Here is a 21,946-nt window from a genome sequence, read left to right as displayed (position 1 = left end):
ACTACTTGGTATTCACCCACATTTGGAATACATATAGGGACTATCACTTGAAGAAGACAAATATGTTTTGTTTCTGGGAGACACCTCTCAAATAGATAAATATCAAGACTAGACATCTATGTGCAGATGGCCCATTAAGGACACTTCACTCTATCAGTGGGCCATAGAAGAAACTCATCCTGCCCAGATAACTCTCCCAAAGGATGCCTTAGACAGCAAGGGGCCAATGGCCAACCCCTGTGAGTCAGCAAACCATGTAAGGACGTGATATGCTCATATGACCCTGGCTCCATCTTGGGCTAGTAACTTTCCACAAACAGGAGCTGTGGGCTTTGTTTGGGACAGAGTATATAAAAAGGCACCTGAGACATCTCCATTTTGTCTTCATTTCCTGCTTCATTTTTCTGGACTGGATTATTAACAAGGAAGCTCAAAACAAGGACTGATAACCCTTAATCTGTCTGGGTAATTTCCAGAGAGACTTTTGCAAACGAGAAGTTTATTTCATCACTTCTACAAACCTGATATAAGAACTTTGCAATCAATTGTATGTATATGATTCCTTAGCCAGTTATAACTCTCTTCTCTCCTTTTCCTTTTAATAATAAATCTTAGTTATTAAGGATTGGCTGTAAGCAGGTATTTGGGTAAGATCTGAGATTCATATTGACCTACGGGTAAGTGTCCAATACCTTTGGGATTGGTAGAACTTAAAGTATGGTGAATAGGCTTTTCAGTAACCTCTCACTATATTAGACTTGGTTGTCTAGATGGGATCCAAGAGCTGGAATATCTAAAGGAGATTGTGTTTGGTTTCTTATTAACCAGTGTGGCACTACAGATAGCTCTCTTATTACTGGACTGGTGAATCTAATTACAGAATAAACCGCCAGTTTTGGGGATTATTAGCCCTATTTCTTGCAGTCTGCCCTGAGTGTGGCATTGTCAGTGTGGCCCATCCAGACATCTGGTCACACCCACTCACCATCCCCCCTACTGCAGACTGCGCTACTTAGTGGTGAGAGGGTGACTGAAAGGGCATCGCCCTGCATGGTTTCTTATAACCTTGTCTGTAGCATGAGGCAATGTATGACTCAGGTGCAGGTCACTGACCCTGCTAAACTTTCACCTATGGCGCGCAAGTGCGCCCACTTTTGAAATACAGAGAGGGGCCACACATCTCGAAGAACCGCTAGGATTGGGTAGAGCCACTTACATGCACTCTTCTCCAATGCTGGCAATTTTGTCTATTACCCAACCTGATGTAGATCTCTAGCAGTGAAGTGTTTGTTTTTTTAATTGATGTGCTATGCTAATTTCAGAAGCTGTGAAATCTGTTTCTGAGGTGTCTCAGTGGGTCCATAGCACAATTTGCAGCCATGAGAACTCAATGCAACTGCTTCGGGTCCAGAAACTGCTCAAAGGACGGAAGACCAAGGTGCTGACTCCAGGTGGGTCCTACTCATCAGCCAGACTAAGTGAATTGGAGGCAGCTTTGTGATCGCTTTTGATTCAATTCAAATAGACTTGGGGAGGAAAATTGGCTAATGTCTCACAAACAGGGTATGATAAATGGAAATTATGAATGAGAGAGGCGACTAGTGGGCCCCCAGGGTGTGGGGCTGCCTGGTTGGATTCACAATCTTCATTTAATGACCTGGAAGTAGAGGTAAGTAGCAGGTTAATGGCACTTGTAGGTAACGCTCAATTGGGAGGAATTTATGACTTGCAGTGAGGACAGTAAAATGATCCAAAGTAGCTCATGGACATTAGTTTGGAAAAATGTAGCTAATGTCTCTACCTCATCTTTTAATATGTAGAGAAAGCTGACAGTTGTGTTTTCATCCCTCATGCGAGCTCCCCTCTTCCCCCACCCCTCCCCTCCCTAATGCAAGACTCCAATACGTTCTGGTGGCATGGGAACTGGTGTTTTGCCTCTGCAGTGCACGGGTAAAATCGAGGAATGTTGGTTGACAAGAATTGCAACACTAGATCAACCTAATGGTCCATCTAGTCAAGTCTCCTGTTTCTAAGAGTGGCCAGTATAATATGTCTTTTGAGGAAGGTGGGTGCAGGCATGGGTTCTGTGCCAGTGCAGACTAATGTTGTTAATGATTTATAAGAAAACATACCTACTGATCAGGGTCATAGCCTCGGGTGGGCCAGTCCACCCATTTAGCATCCAGGCCCACCCAAATCTGAGCTGCCGTAGCGCTGCCATAGCGGCCTGGAGCGTCACTCAGGGACAGCAACGGGGGGGGAGGAGAGCATGGGTACACCCCCACACACACACCCCACCCCCATTAATCATCTTTGTCACCGCCTGCAGTTTCTGCCTTGGCCCCTGCCCTGGGATTCCCTTCCCCAGCCCCTCCTCCCCGCTTTCTGCCATAGTGGAAGTCGGGCAGAGAGTGGCTGGAGACATGCCTAGGGAAAGGCACTGCAGCTAGTGCTCTCACTGAGCCCCACTAGATGGCGCCCAGCATAGGCGCCGACTTCTACTGGCACTGGTGGGTGCTCAACCCCTCCTCTGACCCTGGCCCCACCCCAACTCCACCCCTGCCCTGCCCCCATTCCAGCCCCGTCCCCGCCTCTTCCCCTCCTCCTCCCCTGAGCGTGCCATGTTCCCACTCCTTCCCCTCCCTCCTGGAGCTTGCTACAGCTGTTTGGCGGCGGCAAGCACTAGGAGGTAGGCGGAGGAGCGGGGACGCAGCGCGCTCAGGGGAGGAGGTGGAGGAGGAGGTGGGGCGGGGCGGGGATCTTGGCTGCCGGTGGGTACAGAGCATCCACTGATTTTTCCCCATGGGTGCTGCAGCCCTGGAGTACCCACAGAGTCGGTGCCTATGGTGCCCAGAGCAGGGAAGCTGGGCTGGCAGCAGAGTTCTACGAGATGGGGCCCGGGAAGCCTGCTGAGTTCTGTCCCTTTCTCACCTGCAGCCTCCAGTAAGTGTTTGGAGCCCAGGATCAGTCGGGGGGTGGAGGAAGCAGCAGGGCCCAGGGGCATTGGGTGAGGGCCCGGCGTTTAAAGTGCCCCCCAAAAGTAGTCATATTTAAATCCCTGGGCATCTGAAATCCAGGACGGCTCTATGTGCCTGCCCTTCAGAAAGCTACGCTCCTACAGCTCTGCTTTGCCATTTTTTGAGCAACCCCATACATGTGCCCAGGTCAGCAGGGGAAGTCCTAGGAAGAGGGTGTGGCATCGGGGGGAGAAGCTGAGCTACCACAGTCTGTCATTGTCCGTCCAGCCAAAAGTCGCGGCCCACCCAAATTTCCACTCCTAGCTACGTCACAGGAGCTGATAAAGTTTCTAAATTACACTGTTGGGGGTGGAAAATGATGAGTGATCATCAGTGTAGCTAGATAAACTAGTCAAAATCAAACAATAATATATGCTTTTCAGTATAGCCAAGTACAAGCTTATACATTAGAAATGGAGGTTGATAATCTGAAAACCAGAGACTCTGGAAAGCACTTAGAGTTGGATTCAAAAGGGGGACTTGGTGCTTAAAGTGGCAGTTAGGCACCACTAGTGTATGCAAAACCCTTGCTTGGCTGTCTCCTAACCCTGAAGGTGCCTAAAGTCCCTAGGCACCTAAATTTCTGTCATTAAAGTTCACGAGGTAACTACATTTCAGTGGCTGTATGTGCACAAAGCTACCTCAGTCCTGACACTGACCACCAGTTTGGTCCCTAACTTGTACCTAAACCACAGTGGCATTCTCCAGACTGGTGTTCTCCTTCCTATCTTGCTTTTAGGGTCTGATCCAGTAGGCATGCTTGGAGCACCCCTAAACCTACACAAAATGGCACAAGGTGGGGGAACAGCTATAACTTAGCCTAGTGGTTAAGGCACGCACTCAGGATGTGGGAGAGACAGGTTAAATTCCCACCACTGCCAGCTGTGGAGTAGAGATTTTAACTGCGGTTTCCCACCTCCCAGGAGAGTACCCTAACCACTGAGCTATGCGGTATTCTGGGACAGGGTGCTCTGTCTCTCCTGTTGAACCTGTTCCACTGTGTGTAAAATAATCAAATACACATTGGGCCAGAGAATTAGAATGGCTGTCTATAGTCCAGTGGTTAGGGCAGTCCCCATGTAGCAGGCAGACCCAGGTTCAGTCCCCTTCTCCAATGCATATTTCATTACTAGTAATTGCAAGTCCATGCTGTCACATGGGTGTAATTCCTAAAGTCATGTGGTTTAAAAAACCCCACCAAAAATGGCTGAGACTTTAAAAATTGGAGGGTAACAGATCATGAATGCCAGTCATGATTCAATCTGCTGCTATTTTGAACAAAGATTTCTTCCCCATTGTTTGTAGCTGTATCCATCACTTCACAGTGACTCATTTGAGGCTTTGGAGTGATATTTGGTGTAGCCAAATCAGTTGATTTTATCATTTAATTGTATTATTGTCATGGTTAACTCATATGTAATCAATATGTGATGCATAGTTATTAGTAGGATAGGGCTATGGGAGTATAAGACTGAAAAGTATTTAGGAGCGATGGATGTGTATTAGGTTTTAGTAAAACAAGGCTGTAATGCAAGGCCTACTGGGTAAGGCCTGCATGATTTCAGCGTAGCCACTCTAGACTTCAGTCTTAAGGATACTTGTCATGAGTGGGTGACCAAAGATTGACCTATGCCAATAAAACTACAAGATTACTATAAAGGATGTGCCAATAGGTGATGTTATGGAAAAATAGAACACCATGTATCCATCTAGACTGCAAGGTACCTGACTGGAACATCATGGAAAGTTCTGTTTTGACCACAGAACAGAACACAGGAACATATGCGCATAAATGTTAATACGATGCTGCTAATAATAAAGGGAACAAAGAGAATACCCTATGAAAAGTGGAAGAGTACTTATGGCACCTTAGAGACTAACAAATCTATTAGAGCATAAGCTTTCGTGAGCTACAGCTCACTTCATCGGATGCGTACAGTGGAAAATATAGTGGGAAGATTTTATATATACAGAGAACATGAAACAATGGGTGTTACCATACAGACTGTAACAAGAGTGATCAGGAAAGGTGAGCTATTACCAGCAGGAGAGCGGTGGGGGGCGGGGGGACCTTTTGTAGTGATAATCAAGGTGGGCCATTTCCAGCACTTTACAAGAACAGTAGGAGGGGAAATAAACAAGGGGAAATAGAAAAGGAGTACTTGTGGCACCTTAGAGACTAACCAATTTATTTGAGCATAAGCTTTCGTGAGCTACAGCTCACTTCATTGGATGCATGAAATAGTTTTACTTTGTGTAATGACACATCCACTCCCAGTCTTTATTCAAACCTAAATTAATTGTATCCAGTTTGCAAATTAATTCCAATTCAGCCGTCTCTCGTTGGAGTCTGTTTTTGAAGTCTTTTTGTTGGAAGAATTGCCACTTTTAGGTCTGTAATCTAGTGACCAAAGAGATTGAAGTGTTCTCCACCTGGTTTTTGAATGTTATAATTCTTGACATCTGATTTGTGTCCATTTATTCGTTTACGTAGAAACTGTCCAGTTTGGCCAATGTACATGGCAGAGGGGCATTGCTGGCACATGATGGCATATATCACATTGGTAGAGGCGCAGGTGAACAAGCCTCTGATAATGTGGCTGATGTGATTAGGCCATATGATGGTGTCCCCTGAATAGATATGTGGACACAATTGGCAATGGGCTTTGTTGCAAGGATAGGTTCCTGGGTTAGTGCTTTCGTTGTGCGGTGTGTGGTTGCTGGTGCGTATTTGCTTCAGGTTGGGGGGGCTGTCTGTAAGCAAGGACTGGCCTGTCTCCCAAGATCTGTGAGAGTGATGGGTCATCCTTCAGGATAGGTTGTAGATCCTTGATGATGCGTTGGAGAGGTTTTAGTTGGGGGCTGAAGGTGATGGCTAGTGACATTCTGATATTTTCTTTGTTGGGCCTGTCCTATAGTAGGTAACTTCTGGGTACTCTTCTGCCTCTGTCAATCTGTTTCTTCACTTCAGCAGGCGGATATTGTAGTTGTAAGAATGCACTCCAAAATGTATGGGGTGGGGAAGAACAGATAAGGAAAAAGAGGATTGGAACCCTTATGCATATGCATAAGGTGTTAGGTGTCATCAAAACAAGATAGAGGTGCCCTGGCTGGGCTAAAGTGCGAAGACTCAAAGGGAGGACGTCATTGGGATGACCCAAGTAGGAACCACCCTCTATCAGTGACCACCTGTCAATGAGAGATCCAGTATGTGAGTATGAATATGGCATTGGCTATTGCTTTGGCTCTCTCACATTGTGTAGATGTGCTTGTGAGTGTAATTTATAATACGAACAAAATCTTCTTGCTTGTAAGTGTTTTTGTGGTTACTGTAGTCATTCTTTGTGTACTCCTCACTCTCCCAATCTAAAAGAATCCTAAAGGGTAATTTTCTCCCTACTGATCTGAAAACTGGAGCACAACAGGGGCTGAGCTCACTCTCTAGAGACACTATAGTTTAACACAAGATGATCCAGTCAATTTAAAATAAAGGCTACGTGGGGGTTATTGTGTGTGCTGATTGTCTCGCTGTACGGATGGTTGTATTGATTTGTGTCTGGTGAGTGTTGTATTGGGAGATTTTGTGGATTTGTGTAGGTGGTGGTTGGGCACTTGGATGTGGCAGCTGGGCCAAGTAGTCCACCATCTGTGCAGTCTCCCTCATATAACCAATGAAACTGTTGCATACAAATTAGCTGTAGACTAAGGGTGGTGATTGGTTGAGTTATATTGGATATCACAGTGGTCTAGAACTTTTGGCATGGCATAGCTACAGCCTTAGCATAGCTGTATATTGCATTGGTGTAATTCATAAAGTCAAAATGGCTGAGAACATATAAACTGGACAATAACAGACCATGATGATTCAGCCTGGTGGTATTTTGAACAGCATAAGCTCACAACCATGCTTGTAGTGGCTTCCTTCATTTAATGTTGACTTAACAGACATTTTAAGCTTCAGAGTGACATTTCTGGAATCTTATATACGTTTACACACAGTGGAACAGCTTCAACAGAAGAGACTGAGAGCCCTTTCCCGAAATACCCCATATCCCAGTGGTTAGAGCACCCTACCAGCAAAGGGGAGACTCAAGTTCAAATCCCTTCTCTACATCAGGCAGAGGAGGAAATTGAACCTAGGTCTCACACATGGTAGACCAGTAGTTAGAGCACTCACCTAAAAGAGGGGTACCACCATTTTCTTCCATTTGTGTTTTCTTCCCTTTTACTTTCCTTGAAAAAGGACTGACCCGGCTTAAGCACCGAACACAAGGACAGGGTTCATGGCTGTGAATCCCAAGTAGAGGGAGGCACCTTCCTCTGTCCTGGATTTAAGCCCCAACCCTCAAAGGCACTTAGGCACTGTGCCCCTCTCTGCCATTTCCTACTGGCTAGCTTAGGTGGTTCCGCACTCAGTATGCTGGCTTTTGCTAATCCCATTCTTAGGTCACTAACTCTTTCCATGCATTGTATAGGGAACCAGGGTGCCAAACACAGGGTTGTAAATTCCTCTTGCAGCAAGTGACATAAAAGTATTGCCGCACCTACGTTCCCCTTGTGAATTCCACCTTTGAAGGTCATTGTAGATAAACAACTGAACATAGCAGTTTTGTTCACAGCATTCCACTGGGAAAATGCAGTTCTTGGTGGTATAAACATAGGAACAGAGGGCACTACCGGACTACTGTGTCCAATTCTTTGGAAAGCACACTGGAAAAATTGCAGATGGTTCAGAGAAGTGCTACAAGAATTAGAGATCTGGGAAATCTGCCTTACAGCAAACTCCTTAAGTCTCTCAACCTTTTCTTATATAAGCTAAATTATGATCTAAAGATACCTACACAGGGAGAAAATGTCTGATAGGGGATGTCACAGGTCAACAGGATCAGTGCTATGCTCCCATCTTGGGGACAGTCTCTTGGAGACAGTCTCTTGGAGGAATCCCTTCAATTTGCCAGACACCCCTCTCCCCCTCCCCCTCCCCAAGGGCTCTCACTCTTCTTCCAGGGTAAGTTAGGGGGCCTCACCACCTCCTTAGATTGTACTCCTGGGACTCCAGCACTGCTGCTTCACATCTCGAGCTCTGTTCAACAAGTCCAACTTAGATAGATTCCTGGTATAGACTTGTACACTCTTCAGGGATTAATCCACCTAATAAAGCATCTGCAGTGACACTCAAACAGTATTGTCAAAACAGTCAGGTTTATTAGGCCTGGTCTACACGGGGGGAGGATAGATGGTAGTTACGCAACTTCAGCTACGTGAATAATTTTTTTTTAGTTAATTGCATGAGTTAACTGCCATTAATCAACAGTCCTAATAAAAAATGTACCAGGAAATTCCATATAAACACTCAAAAACCAGGAAATGGCCAACGTTAAGTTTTTCTGTATAACCTTAACATGTGTCCTGTTTGTGCATATGCATTACATTAGTCTTTAGTTATATGATCAGGTACTGTTATTTATGTATGACCAGTATCTCATCCATTAAACAAGGCAGGGTGTGCTCATTCAGCAGAGGTGATAAAAAAAAAATTATAAATAATTATACTTAAACATTATTTAAAAACAAGTATTTCATTTTTATAAGGAAAACCAACTCATTCTTCAAGAGCTTGATTGTACATGCATTCATAGAATCATAGAATATCAGGGTTGGAAGGGACCTCAGGAGGTCATCAAAGCAGGACCAATCCCCAACTAAATCATCCCAGCCAGGGCTTTCTCAAGCCTAACCTTAAAAATATCTAAGGAAGGAGATTCCACCACCTCCCTAGGTAACGCATTCCAGTGTTTCACCACCCACCTGGTGAAAAAGGTTTTTCGAATATCCAACCTAAACCTCCCCCACTGCAACTTGAGACCATTACTCCTTGTTCTGTCATCAGCTACCGCTGAGAACAGCTCCCACTGAGAACAGTCTAGATCCATCCTCTTTGGAACCCCCTTTCAGGTAGTTGAAAGCAGCTATCAAATCCCCCCTCATTCTTCTCTGCTGCAGACTAAACAATCCCAGTTCCCTCAGCCTCTCCTCATAAGTCATGTGTTCCAGTCCCCTAATCATTTTTGTTGCCCTCCGCTGGACTCTTTCCAATTTTTCCACAACCTTCTTGTAGTGTGGGGCCCAAAACTGGACACAGTACTCCAGATGAGGCCTCACCAATGTCAAATAGAGGGGAACGATCATGTCCCTCAATCTGCTGGCAATGCCCCTACATATACATCCCAAAATGCCATTGGCCTTCTTGGCAACAAGGGCACACTGTTGACTCATATCCAGCTTCTCGTCCACTGTAACCCCTAGGTCCTTTTCTGCCGAACTGCTGCTGAGCCATTCGGTCCCTAGTCTGTAGCGGTGCATGGGATTCTTCCGTCCTAAGTGCAGGACTCTGCATTTGTCCTTGTTGAACCTCATCAGATTTCTTTTGGCCCAATCCTCTAATTTATCTAGGGCCCTCTGTATCCTATCCTAGGTAAATTGAGTTTGAGACCCCTGGTCTACATGGTGGGGTTAGGTTGGATGGATTAGGTTAGGTGGATTTTTCACACCCCTGAGTGATGTAGTTATACTGATCTAGGTCGGTATTCTAGACCTGGCCTCAGTCTCACCTCCTTGCTTAGCCTCCAGATGAGAGTCCAGTCTCCGTCCAGCAGCCAACCTATCTCCCTACTTCACACCTTTGTTCTTGAGCTGCAGCTTCCCTGCAAAGAGGTGAGGAAGTCCATCTCCTGCTGGGTCATTTGGTTGCTAGGTATCAATACGGCAGTGATTTGGATTTGCCATTGTCTTTTCAGATGCTCCATTCATATGGGGACTAAGGCCCAAATAGCTAGGCAACATCCATACCCATGTCTCCTAGCATGCCCTGAAAGCAAACAGTCAATGTCTTCCCACTGGGTAACAATATACCATATAGGAGAAACTGAGGCACATATGGGATTCATAAAAATATAGAAAATTCCCACTTTGTCACAGGGAGCTCTTGAATCTAGCAAACAGAGGCATAGTGAGATCTGATGGCTGGAACGTGAAACAAAACAAATTCCAAGTGGAAATAAGGAGAACTTTTAAGTGAAGGTAATTAGCAATTAAAACACTATGCCAAGGGACATTGGTGGATTCTTCATAATTTGAAGTTTCTACTTCAAGACTGGATGCCTTTTTCTAAAGGATATATGTTCTAGTTCAACCCAGAAGTTACAGGCTTGATGTACAAAATGCTGCTGAAATTCTCTGGCCTGTGTTATTCAGGTCAGACTAGATGATCACAGTGGAATGAATAACCTACCCATGGGCAAGTTTCTTCCTAATTCCCATCAATTTGAGGTTAGTTTGTCCTGAACCAGGAGGGATCATGTCCCTTTTTATCTTACGTTAAATATAATAAAGTTGTGCATGTTCTCACGGTACTTACAGAGACCCCATCTTTTTTAAAACACCCTGGTAAGCTCTTTACCATGTGGCAGTGAGTGCCAAGCTAATGATGCAGTGCATGAAATAGATGTTAATTTGCTGCCTTTTCCCTTGTATTATATGGAGAGGATGAACAGAAGTTCTTGATTGATTTACTTTTTCTATCCCCTTTATTATTTTGTATCCCTCTATCATATCCCCTTAGTCTCAACCCTTCTATTTCTGTTACATTCTTTTTGAAGTAGGGTGGGTGAGCAGATCTGAACACAATACGCCAGGTGGGGTGTCCCATTACTTTTATAATGGCATTATAATTCAGTATCACTCCACATGTATATAACACTTTTTTATTCATGCCTGCATGCTTTTTCTGAGCACTTTTTGCACATTGAGCAGAGGTTTCTTCACCCTGCCCTCAGTCACATCAAGGGCTATTTCCTGAGTGATTAATAGTTTATTTAAAACCCAGTAATCTGTAAGAGTAGTTCACTTTATTCCTTCAATGGATACTGCCTGTGTCACCACTGAGTCCCATCTCACAGTTGTGCTTTCCCCCCCTCCCAACAACTAGGGCGCTGGTATATCCAAGAAGGCTGGCTCATGGTGGTACCCACAAAGGGCGAAGAAGTGAAGCGTAAGATGTTCTTCCTCTTCTCCGATATCTTGGTTGCGACGAAGCCCTGCCACCCACTGCATCCCCTGAACTCGGACAAGTTTTCTTGCCAGGCAGTCTATCCACTTAACCAGTGCACAGTGGATAAAGTGTTTGGCCATACCCAGAGCCAGGGAGGGCTGCTCAGTGTAAGTTTCTCTCAGTTTCTGGCTGCAGCTCCTATAGCCCTCATTTCTGCCCCCTGCCCACAAACACATCCTGGTCTAAAACAGAATGAATGTGAGAGAGGATAGTGGGTATAACTTACCACTGTGGCTGAGGCAATGATGGGGAGAGCCACAGTGAGTCTCTTAATTGCTGCAGGAGCAGCAGACTAGAGAGGGTAAAATAGTGGCAATGAAAAATATAAAGAGCTAGATTGTGGTAGGGAGGCTTCACTGCAGAGGGAAGAGCGAGGGAGAGAAAAGCCCACATCACCTCTGTGGGAGGCACAGTTCCACTCTGACCGCCCTGGTGTGCAGCCTCCTCTCACTGCTGTACTTGGTTTGCTCGGGGTAGGGGCATGGCCCCTTGTGCCCTTAGGAGTGCACAGAGGAAGCAGTGCCTGGGAGGATTCTGCTCATTGTGCTGTCCCCAGTGCATCCACAAAGAGGCTACTTCCAAACTGGCCCCAAGGCAGCATGTTAAGTAAAAGGCAACAGAATGGTCACTAGGGCTTTGGCTCATCTGAAATCCTGCCAGCTAACATGTGGAGAGATGCTTTGGAATTGTTGCCAAGGGTGGAGCTCCTCCTCATGGCTGCTTTTCTTTCTTCCCCCATGTCTTTTCGGTGAAGGACCTGCCTTTTGGCTGCAAGGGCTTCTCCTGTTAGGGGTTATAATGCCTTGGGTAGAAGCATCCCAGAGGTCATTTGAAGTGCCTGCAGTTAGAAAAACATCTCCTGACTTGTCCCAATAATGCTAAAGCAAATTGCTCAATTTACTTTAAACTAAGACCCTATGCTTCCATTTATAGTTACTTCTGAGAACAGAGCCACATTAAAATGCAGTACAGGGAGTGTGGTCTCCTGGGTTCTACTGGATTCACCACAGACTTGGTCTGTGACCTTGAGCAAGAGGCTTCCTTTCTGGGCTGGTTTCTCAATATATAAAGTAAATCTGTAAATGAAGACGCCCCTATGCCGAGAGGAGAGCTTTTCCCGTCAGCATAGTTAGATACCACCTCTTGGGGAGGTGGATTGTCAGCCAGAGAAGCTCTCCTGTTGACATAGCGCTCTGACAGCAGGGATTGCTCCATAAGGGCTGGAGGGCCTGGGGCCAGCCAACACTTATTAGTACAGAGGCACACCAGGATTGGATCAGGTAATCCCTTATAAAGTACAGCAAGTGGGTGCAGTGAAGGGGGAAGCTCAGGAAACTGCAAGAAGAAAGAGGCTCCTACAGAGAAGACCTTGACACCAGGGGGTTTGGAAGCCAGAGCTAGAAACCTGAGGCTCCAGCCACATAGGGCCTGCATGTGGCCTGCTAATGTGGGAAAGGCCCCAAGCAGGAAGGCCTGGGTGTAGGATAAATTTGGAGACTGCTGGGAGTGAGAAGGCTCTAGCCAAAAGATCTGGGATGTGGGGTTTCCCTGCTGAGACTTATAGCCAGGAAAAGCCTAGGAACTCAACAAGAAGATAAAACCAATGGACTGTTTTGGAACTTGCAGGGGCTTTTCTGAACTTTATTTATGCAAACAAATGTGGACACACCCCCAGAAGGGGTGGTGAATGGACAAGAAAAGCCTATGTGGAGTATCAAGGGTGGCATTGACTTACTACCTCCATAAGATGCTGGGAGGAATATTAATTGTGTGTGAAGTATTTTGAGATCTGCAGCTGGAATTGGCCAGAGGGTAGGTCTGGTTCTGGTTCTGTGCCAGTGTAGCCTGGACAGCCCTGTTGCTTTTCTATTGCAAAAGGAAGATTACAGAAATTAGATGGGATGAGGTGCTAGTTGTCTCTGTGGCAGGGCTGTTTTCTGGGGCAAAGGAAATGTTAAAGATGGGTGTTGGACTCAACACCTTTCTTCTTCTGTTCCTTCCCTCTGAATCATCTGGCCCTGGCTGCTGCTAGAAGACATACTAGGCTAGATGGATCATTGGTCTGACCAAGTGTAGCTATTCTTATGTTCTCTTTCAGCTCTCCTTTCCCCACAAGACACTGCTGTTGATGTCAAGCAACCAGGAGGATATTAACAACTGGTATCTGAATCTGACAGCTGCTATCAGGTAGGTCTCATCTGCTTTCTGCTGTTCAATAGGTGACTTCTTTTTTTCTTGATGTGTACTTGTGGTGTAGGAGGTGGGACAGTGCACCAAAGTGATCATGTGGGCTTCTGGAAGTGTATCCACAAGATGAGTGGCTTTAGCACCAGGCTGATTGTGGGAAGGAAAGGGAGCTTTGACTCTGAAGGCAAGCCTTAGAAGGAATAATCTCATGGTGCAGGTGAACAAAACGTTAAGAGTGGGGTTTTCCTCATTTGTTGTTCTCCCTAGGCAGCTGAAAGCCAGGCCAACCCTTGTACACCAGAAGGAATACCTGACAGAACAACCTGTCAGCTCAAGAGAGGCCCATACAGTCCAGAAAATGTGCCAGGATTTATAAGAGCAAAGGTGTGTGTCAATGTTCCCTCTAATTTTTTATGTCCATGTTCAGAATTAATTTTATGTGCACCAATATGGAGGTGATGTGTGACAGGGGTGGGGCTGAGGGGTTTGGAGTGTGGGAGGGGGCTCAGGGCTGCAGTACGGGGGGGTGAAGGCTCTGGAGTGTGGCCAGGGATGAGAGGTTTGGGGTGCAGGAAGGGGCTCAGGGCTGGGGCAGAGAATTGGGGTGTGGGCTCCATCAGGGGTTGCAGGCTCTGGGGTGGGGCCAGAGATGAGGGGTTTGGGGTGTAGGCTGCCTGAGACTGCAGTGGGGAGAGAGGACTGCCTCCAGCCCTCTCTCACCGCAGTAGCTTGGGGCTGGGGGAGAGGCACCTCTCCCCAGCCATGGCGGCTCCAGCGGGGCCAGGCCAGGGCAGGGGCGCCTCTCCCCCCCGCACAACCCTTGAAAGCCTGCTGTGAGGTCGCACCAGTTGTCACGGAGTCCCTGGGCGATGCTCTGGAACTGAAACTTTCTTGATTAAATCACTTTCACACCCTTCAGTAGGTAACACAATCACATCACCTTCACTCCAACCCTAACCCTAAGCTTAGAATCATAGAATCATAGAATATCAGGGTTGGAAGGGACCCCTGAAGGTCATCTAGTCCAACCCCCTGCTCGAAGCAGGACCAATTCCCAGTTAAATCATCCCAGCCAGGGCTTTGTCAAGCCTGACCTTAAAAACTTCCAAGGAAGGAGATTCCACCACCTCCCTAGGCAACGCATTCCAGTGTTTCACCACCCTTTTAGTGAAAAAGTTTTTCCTAATATCCAATCTAAACCTCCCCCACTGCAACTTGAGGCCATTACTCCTCGTTCTGTCATCTGCTACCATTGAGAACAGTCTAGAGCCATCCTCTTTGGAACCCCCTTTCACGTAGTTGAAAGCAGCTATCAAATCCCCCCTCATTCTTCTCTTCTGCAGGCTAAACAATCCCAGCTCCCTCAGCCTCTCCTCATAAGTCATGTGTTCTAGACCCCTAATCATTTTTGCTTAGAGGGAACTTAGGTGTGTCTATTGTGGGGATACACAAAGAGTGGACCTGTGTGACAGACAATACCCTTGTGTTCACATCCTACACACTACTGTAATAATGTTGTACAAGTATGCCTTTTAAGGTATCATATAAAAACTTGTAATTTGATGATCAATAGTATCATGGCAAAATGCCCGTAGCAGCATTATATGTGATGTTACAAGCATAAGCTGAAATTGTGACTCTAAAAGTATATTTTCCAGATTGGTTTGGCCACTTCCCAAACTTGTTCATCAGAGACAAAGGGCAAGCTGATACCTCAGACAGGTGTAACAAGGCTGATGGACATTACCTGCTAAATGGCCCTTCTTTGGCAGGAAAGGGGGCAGGGGCAAAAATCTGTATCTTGAGTTTCCTTCCACACAAACAGCCTGTCGCTTTGCTTCTAGCTGGAAATGCTCTCAAAGGGGGCAGAGGACTCTCTCTCCCTTCCCATCGCATTTTCTGCATCTGACAAAACAAAGGAAGCAGCGGTTGGACTCTGGGGGAGGGGTCCTTACATAAAGAGTTTGGTCAGCAAGACTGCTGAAAGCATGTGGTGAGAAATCTTTCCTTTGAATATAATCTATTGTTAGGCACCAGTGATTGTTTTATTTTTCTTGTAACCATTTCTGACTTATGGCTCATTACTCGTACTCACTTAAAATCCATCTTTGCAGTTAATAAACTTGTTTTATCTAATCCACTGTGGTTTGCTGAAGTGTTTGGATAACTATTTAAAATAATAAACTGACATTATTCCCTGACAATAACAACAGACTTAATATATTTGTACTGGGCAGTATAAGGCTGTAACAGACCCACTCTACCCCCATCTTCTTCCCTGCAGAAACTACACAAGCTCCACCAGCTGTGCACTCAGTGACCTTTTATTTCTAGTTCCTTCCACCAATATCACCACAGTCCCTGTTGAATACAGTAACTCCTCACTTAGTCATCCCAGTTAATGTTGTTTCATTGTTACACTGCTGATCAATCAGAGAACACGCTTGTTTAAAGTTGTACAATACTCCCTTATAATGTTGTTCACTGCTTTGTCCACTGCTTGCAGAAAGGGCAGACTGTTGGAGCTAGCTGGTGGGGGCTTGGAACCAGTGTGGACCAGCAGCTCCCCACACCCTAAGTTCCCTGTGCAGCAGCTGCCCAGCAGACTATCAATTGCCAGCAGTTCAGCTGTGTCTCTCCCCACTGCCATGTGCTGCTCCTGCCCTCCGCCTTGGAGCTGCTCCCGAGAGCCTCCTGCTTGCTGTGCAGGGGGGTGGGCGGTGGAAGAGGGGTGCTAAAGTCAAGGTGTCCCCCTCCCACCGCTTCTGCCCCCCACTCCTGTACCTTATCTCCAAGGAGATTAGGTGGGGGGGACGCTACAGAGCTCAGGACAGAGGGAGCTTGCTGGCAGCAGGTGCTGTCTCAACTTGCTGATCTACTTTAAAAGGCAATGTACTTAAGAGTGGGGTCAGCTTACTTAAAGGGGCAATGCATGTCTCTCTCTCACACACGCAAACACACACAGTGTGTCTCTGTCTCCCTCTGCCATGCTGTCTCCCCTCTGTGGTGCCTTGTAGAGTGTGAGGCTACATTAACAACAATTTGTTAACCCTTAAGGGCTCAGCCGAGTGCTAGTTCATCATTTATCAGTAAGGCATTCCCTGGGAAATACCCCATGCTCTTCATCCCGCTGACTCCACCACCTCAACCAAGCTTCACAATCATCACTGCTGTGTACAGTATTAAATTGTTCGTTTAGAACTTAGTGTGTGTGTGTGTGTATATATATATACACACACACATACATATGAGTGTCTTTTGTCTGGTGAAATTTTTTTCCCTGGAACCTAATTCCCCCCCCCCCCAATTTACATTCATTCTTATGGGAAAATTGGATTTGCTTAACATCGTTTCACTTAAAGAAGCATTTTTCAGGAACATAACTACAATGTTAAGCGAGGAGTTACTGTCAAAACCTCCTAACAGTAAGAAAAGTAGGACAATGGAATAAACTGCCTTGGGAGGATGTAGAAGCTTTTTCACTGTAGGTTCTCAAAAGGAGACTGGATACCCACCTGTCTTAAATGGTTTAGACACAACAAATCTTGCATCTTCGCAGACCAAATGACCCTTGCGGTCCCTTCTAATCCTATGATTAATAAATCAGAATGCTTTTACTAAGTTATCAACCAATTAAGTTATCAACTTGCACTAAGTTCAACAACTTATTTGCTGTGAGAATAGATCACTAAATATTTTCTGTCATACTGTTTAAATATGAATAGTACTATAGTAAATGAAGTGATGAATTCACACTACTGTGGCTCTTTTGTGTAATGCTGATTATTAATTGGGCTTCTGATCCACCAAGATCTGAATATCACTGCTCTAAGCTTACCAGTGACAACCAGCGTGCTCAAAGTGCACTTGTCTAGACTTTTTGTTTGGAACATGAATGCAGAAAATCATGGAGCAAAGGTCCTCAAAGAATCAATTTTGAAGCACTTCGAGCAGAGGAAAGTGATCAGGAACAGTCAGCATGGATTCACCAAGGACAAGTCATGCCTGAATAACCTAATTGCCTTCTATGACGAGATAACTGGCTCTATGGATGAGGGGAAAGCAGTGGATGTGTTATTCCTTGACTTTAGTAAAGCTTTTGATACAGTCTCCCACCGTATTCTTGCCAGCAAGTTAAAGAAGTATGGGCTGGATGGACTATAAGGTGGATAGAAAGTTGGCTCTATCATCAGGCTCAACAGGTAGTGATCTATGGTTCCATGTCTAGTTGGCAGCCGGTATCAAGTGGAGTGCCCCAAGGGTCGGTCCTGGGTCGGTTTGGTCAACATCTTCATTAATGATCTGAAGGATGGCGTGGATTGTATCCTCAGCAAGTTTGCAGATGACCCTGAACTGGGAGGAGTGGTAGATATGCTGGAGGGTAGGGATAGGATACAGAGGAACCAAGACAAATTAGAGGATTGGGCCAAAAGAAATCAGATGAGGTTCAACAAGGACAAGTGCAGAGTCCTGCACTTAGGACGGAAGAATCCCATGCACTGCTACAGACTAGGGACTGAGTAGCTAGGCAGCAGTTCTGCAGAAAAGGACCTAGGGGTTACAGTGGACAAGAAGCTGGATATGCGTCAACAGTGTGCCCTTGTTGCCAAGAAGGCTAACAGCATTTTGGGATGTATAAATAGGAGCATTGCCAGCAGATCGAGGGACGTGATCTTTCCCCTCTATTCGGCACTGGTAAGCCCTCATCTGTAGTACTTTTTCCAGTTTTGGGCCCCACACTACAAGAAGGATGTGGAAAAATTGGAAAGAGTCCAGCAGAGGATAACAAAAATGATTAGGGGACTGGAACACATGACTTATGAGGAGAGGCTGAGGGAACTGGGATTATTTAGTCTGCAGCAGAGAAGAATGAGGGGGGATTTGATAGCTGCTTTCAACTACCTGAAAGGGGGTTCCAAAGAGGATGGATCTAGACCAGGGGTTCTCAATCTGGAGGTCGGGACCCTTCAGGGGGTTGCAAGGTTATTACATGGGGGTCACGAGCTGTCAGCCTCCACCCCAAACCCTGCTTTGCCTCCAGCATTTATAATAGTGTTAAATATATAAAAAAGCTTTTTTCATTTATAAGCGGGGGGGGGGGGTTGCTACACTCAAAGGCTTGCTATGTGAAAGGGGTCACTAGTACAAAAGTTTGAGAACCACTGATCTAGACTGTTCTCGGTTATAGCAGATGACAGAACAAGGAGCAATGGTTTCAAGTTGCAATGGGGGAGGTTTAGGTTGGATATTAGGAAAAACTTTTTCACCAGGAGGGTGGTGAAGCACTGGAATGGGCTACGTGGGGAGGTGGTGGAATCTCCATCCTTAGAGGTTTTTAAGGTCAGGCTTGATAAAACCCAGGCTGGGATGATTTAGTTGGTGACTGGTCCTGCTTTGAGCAGGAGGTTGTAACTAGATGACCTCCTGAGGTCTCTTCCAACCCTAATCTTCTGTGATTCTAAATTCTTCCCACATTACCATGTTTAAAGGTGAGGTTAATCTCCTTTATTTGACACTTAAGTTTGTACTCAAACTTTCTAAAACTGAAACTAGCCTGAAGGGTAACAGACTAAAAAGACCACAGGAGTTTACAGAACTAAGAGGCTGCATACTGGGTATTGCAATTCCTAACAAAGTGTAAGAATACCTTGTGTATGAAAGCGAGTCACCTGTTACACAGCTGCCTAAAAGACTACAGAATTGAGTACTGAGCAGTCATACCAGGGAACTGGGGAGGAGGGGGTGGGGCCGCAGGGGAGAAGAGTCCACGCAGCACCCAACAACAAATTACAATATAACTGCTATACTGCGTCAGACCAATGGTCCATCTAGCCCAATATCCTGTCTTCCAAAGTGGCCAATACCAGATGCTTCAGAGGGAAAGAACAGAACAGGCAATCATCAAGTGATCCATCTGAAATGGATTAAAATGGTACGTTACATACCTCAGTTTTTAGTTTTGCAATTTCATATTTGAGTTCCTTCAGAACTCTTGGGTGAATACCATCTGGTCCTGGTGACATCTTATTGTTAAATGTATCAATTTGTTCCAAAAACTCCTCTATTGACACCTCAATCTCGTACAGTTCCTCAGACTTCTCACCTAAAAAGAATGGCACAGGTGTTGGAATGTCCCTCACATCCTCTACAGTGAAGACTGATGCAAAGAATTCATTTAGCTTCTCAACGATGTCCTTAGCTTTTCTGGAGTGCTCGTTTAGTCCAGTGGCCCCACTGATTGTTTGGCAGGTTTCCTGCTTCTGAGGAGTTCAAAAACTAACAACATTATTTTTAGGTTTTTGCTAATTGCTCTTTGAATTCTTTTTTGCCTGGCCCAGTTATCCTTTTACACTTGACTAGCCAGAGTTTATGCTCCTATTATTGTCAATAGAATCTGACCTCCCATTTTTAAAGGATGACTTTTTGCCTCTAACCACTTTTTTATTGGGTTATTTAGCCACGGTGGCACTTTTTCAGACTTTTGTTTTTTTAAATTTAGGGTATATATTTCATTTGAGCCTCTGTTATGGTGTTTTTTAAAAGTTTCCATGCAGCATGTAGGCATTTCATTTTTGTGACTGTATCTTAATTTCTGCTTAACTAGCTTTTCATTTTTGTGAAGTTCCCCATTCTGAAGTTAAATACTACTGTGATGGGCTTCTTAACAATATTATGGTCACTATTACCAAGCTCTTAGACCAGATCCTGTGCTCTGCTTAGGACTAAATCAAGAATTGCCTCTCCTTGTCTGCATTCCAGGACTAGTTGCTCCAAGAAGCAGTGACTTATGGTGTCAAGAAACTTTACGTCTGTAACAAGGAGTCTCGTACAATATTTGCTGTCACCCAGTGAAAACAAGGAAACTTTCTTTTCTGAAATGATGCATTTATTTACAGAGACCATCAAGGGTTAAGTTACTCATCATCATTTACCCCTCCAATTCGGCTTCCACTTATACCACAGAAAGAAAGAACTGGGACTTGAACTCATGCTTTCTGCATAATCCTACAGAAAAGACCAAGAATCAAACCCAGGCCTCAGGAACTGTGAACAGAAACCAGGACACCTGCAAAGTAAGTCTGGGACCTGAACCCACTGCTCTCATATGAGGCAAGTATTTAAATTTGAGGGTCCGATTCCTGCCTTAAGTGGAATCTTCTGTGTCCCAATGTATAGACTACAAGGAGGGAAGAGAATGCTGCACTACACTGCAGTTCCCTCTGGGGCCTGGGTAGCTCTGGTCTTTAATATGTCTTCACGGTATCCTTTCAGAAGCTGATTAAGTAAGGTCTTTTCATTGTCCCTGTGTAGAACTATGAGTGGTGGGAAAGGATTCCCCTTATATTCGATCACAGCCATCTTGGCCCGATCCAGGTTCTCTCGATTGGGGATCTGAAGCAGTCGTGTATAGTTCCCAGAATGAGCCTGGAAACGTGGAGCCAACACTTTAAACAGCTTATGGATGAGATCTTTCTCCTACAAAAGGACAGAATGCAGAGAGAACATGCCTCCGTTAGGTTCCTCAGTCTGCGGTATCCAACCCCCTCAGGGGACCATGCATGTTTTATCATGAGCCAGTCCCCCAGTCGCATCTCGGCGCTTACTCTCTTCCAGCTCCAAGCACTGTGTCCCAACTGGCACCTTACACAACTGCCCGGCCTGCTGCCCCTCTGTCCTCCACAGGTCTGCAAACCCTTCCCTCGGTACCTAGACTGCTGCGGGGCAGGCACCCGGTCCGCTGCTCTCTGTCCCTGAGGCCATGTCCTGACCCCCAGAGCACCGAGCCTGCCCCCGCCAGCCGCGCTCCCGCGGGGGTCCGCGCCGTTTCCCGCCCAGGCTGCGCGGCGCGGCGCCGCCGGGCTACTCACCGTCAGCCAGAAGTCAGCCATGCGCATGGCCACCTCGTCCGCGTCGCCGCGCTTGGCGTAGTCGATCAGCTGGGGAGAAGCAGGGATCGTCAGCCTGACTAGGCCGCCGCCGCACCAGCCCCGCCCGGCCCCGAGGGCTCATGAGGCGCACGGCAGAGCCTTCGCCCCACGCAGGTCCGCCGGCCCAGGGCCGGCCCCGCCCCTCGGCCCGCGCGCCCCGCACCGCCCTCGGCCCGCGCGCCCCGCGCCGCCGTACCCGATCCGCGTAGACCCGCATCTCGTCCGCGCGCGCCCAGTGCGTCTCGATGCGCTCGTGCCGCACCAGCGCCGTCACCAGGTTCCGCAGCATATCGAGGCGCGAGCGCGGCCCGAGCCCGAGCCGCCGGTGCACGCGGCCATGGGATATCGCGGCAGCCACCGACAGCCGCATCACAAGCCCGACTCCGACCGGAAGCGGCGGCTGAGGAACCGGAAGGAAGGAAGCCACTCGGGAGGTGGGGTTGGGGCGCCTCCGAGGCCAGGGGCGGGGCTGGAGGCCGGTGTGACGACACAAACAGCCCCCTCCCCTTTTGCGCGGTTGCCGTCGTGGCTACTGCTCAGGACTTACTGTCGCCTGGTCCAGGGGTTGCGAACTTGGGGGGGTGGGGCTTTGGGTTGAAAACAGTCACGGTTTGCTTCCTCCTGCTAATGTGCAAAATTGATTTATTTGATGGTTGAGGGACTGTTTCATTTTGTGTGTCAGTACGTGGAAAGGGAGGTGAGAC

General features: G+C 46.6%; 2 protein-coding genes across 6 annotated transcripts in view; one reads left to right on the top strand and one right to left on the bottom strand.

Annotated features, from left to right (window-relative positions):
* The window catches only part of ARHGEF39 (Rho guanine nucleotide exchange factor 39), a 62,452-nt gene extending 47,002 nt beyond the window's left edge, over window positions 1–15,450 (top strand). For 4 of the 5 annotated variants that reach the window (XM_077816548.1, XM_077816550.1, XM_077816552.1 and 1 more), the window contains exons 8-12: window positions 1,323–1,451; window positions 11,005–11,234; window positions 13,226–13,314; window positions 13,582–13,698; window positions 15,159–15,450. In XM_077816548.1, the coding sequence (XP_077672674.1) occupies window positions 1,323–1,451; window positions 11,005–11,234; window positions 13,226–13,314; window positions 13,582–13,690 (557 nt within the window). In that variant the 3' untranslated portion in view covers window positions 13,691–13,698; window positions 15,159–15,450. Of the gene's footprint in view, window positions 1–1,322; window positions 1,452–11,004; window positions 11,235–13,225; window positions 13,315–13,581; window positions 13,699–14,972 lie in introns of all 5 variants that reach the window. The other variant, XM_077816549.1, reaches the window with a different exon arrangement.
* A 4,728-nt stretch (window positions 15,451–20,178) lies between these two features.
* Window positions 20,179–21,664, bottom strand: MRPL17 (mitochondrial ribosomal protein L17). The gene is made up of 3 exons (XM_077816547.1): window positions 21,439–21,664; window positions 21,183–21,251; window positions 20,179–20,790 (listed from the first exon to the last, which is right to left on the bottom strand). Exons 1-3 carry the CDS (start codon window positions 21,610–21,612, stop codon window positions 20,518–20,520), a joined length of 516 nt encoding a protein of 171 aa, XP_077672673.1. The 5' UTR covers window positions 21,613–21,664; the 3' UTR covers window positions 20,179–20,517.
* Between the last annotated feature and the right edge of the window lie 282 nt (window positions 21,665–21,946).

This window comes from Eretmochelys imbricata, chromosome 5 (assembly GCF_965152235.1).
Source record: "Eretmochelys imbricata isolate rEreImb1 chromosome 5, rEreImb1.hap1, whole genome shotgun sequence".
Lineage (NCBI taxonomy): Eukaryota > Metazoa > Chordata > Testudines > Cheloniidae > Eretmochelys > Eretmochelys imbricata.
The sequence above is the reverse complement of the archived record's forward strand: the minus strand, read 5'-3'. Positions and strand labels throughout refer to the sequence as shown.

What these genes read in the sequence shown, in the direction of transcription:
- MRPL17 (XM_077816547.1), bottom strand. Translation starts at nt 21,612, where the DNA reads ATGCGGCTGTCGGTGGCTGCCGCGATATCCCATGGCCGCGTGCACCGG. An exon ending in TGCGGGTCTACGCGGATCGG is followed by an intron (nt 21,252 to 21,438) that starts GTACGGCGGCGC and finishes GCTTCTCCCCAG; the next exon opens with CTGATCGACTACGCCAAGCG. An exon ending in TGGCTGACTTCTGGCTGACG is followed by an intron (nt 20,791 to 21,182) that starts GTGAGTAGCCCG and finishes GTCCTTTTGTAG; the next exon opens with GAGAAAGATCTCATCCATAA.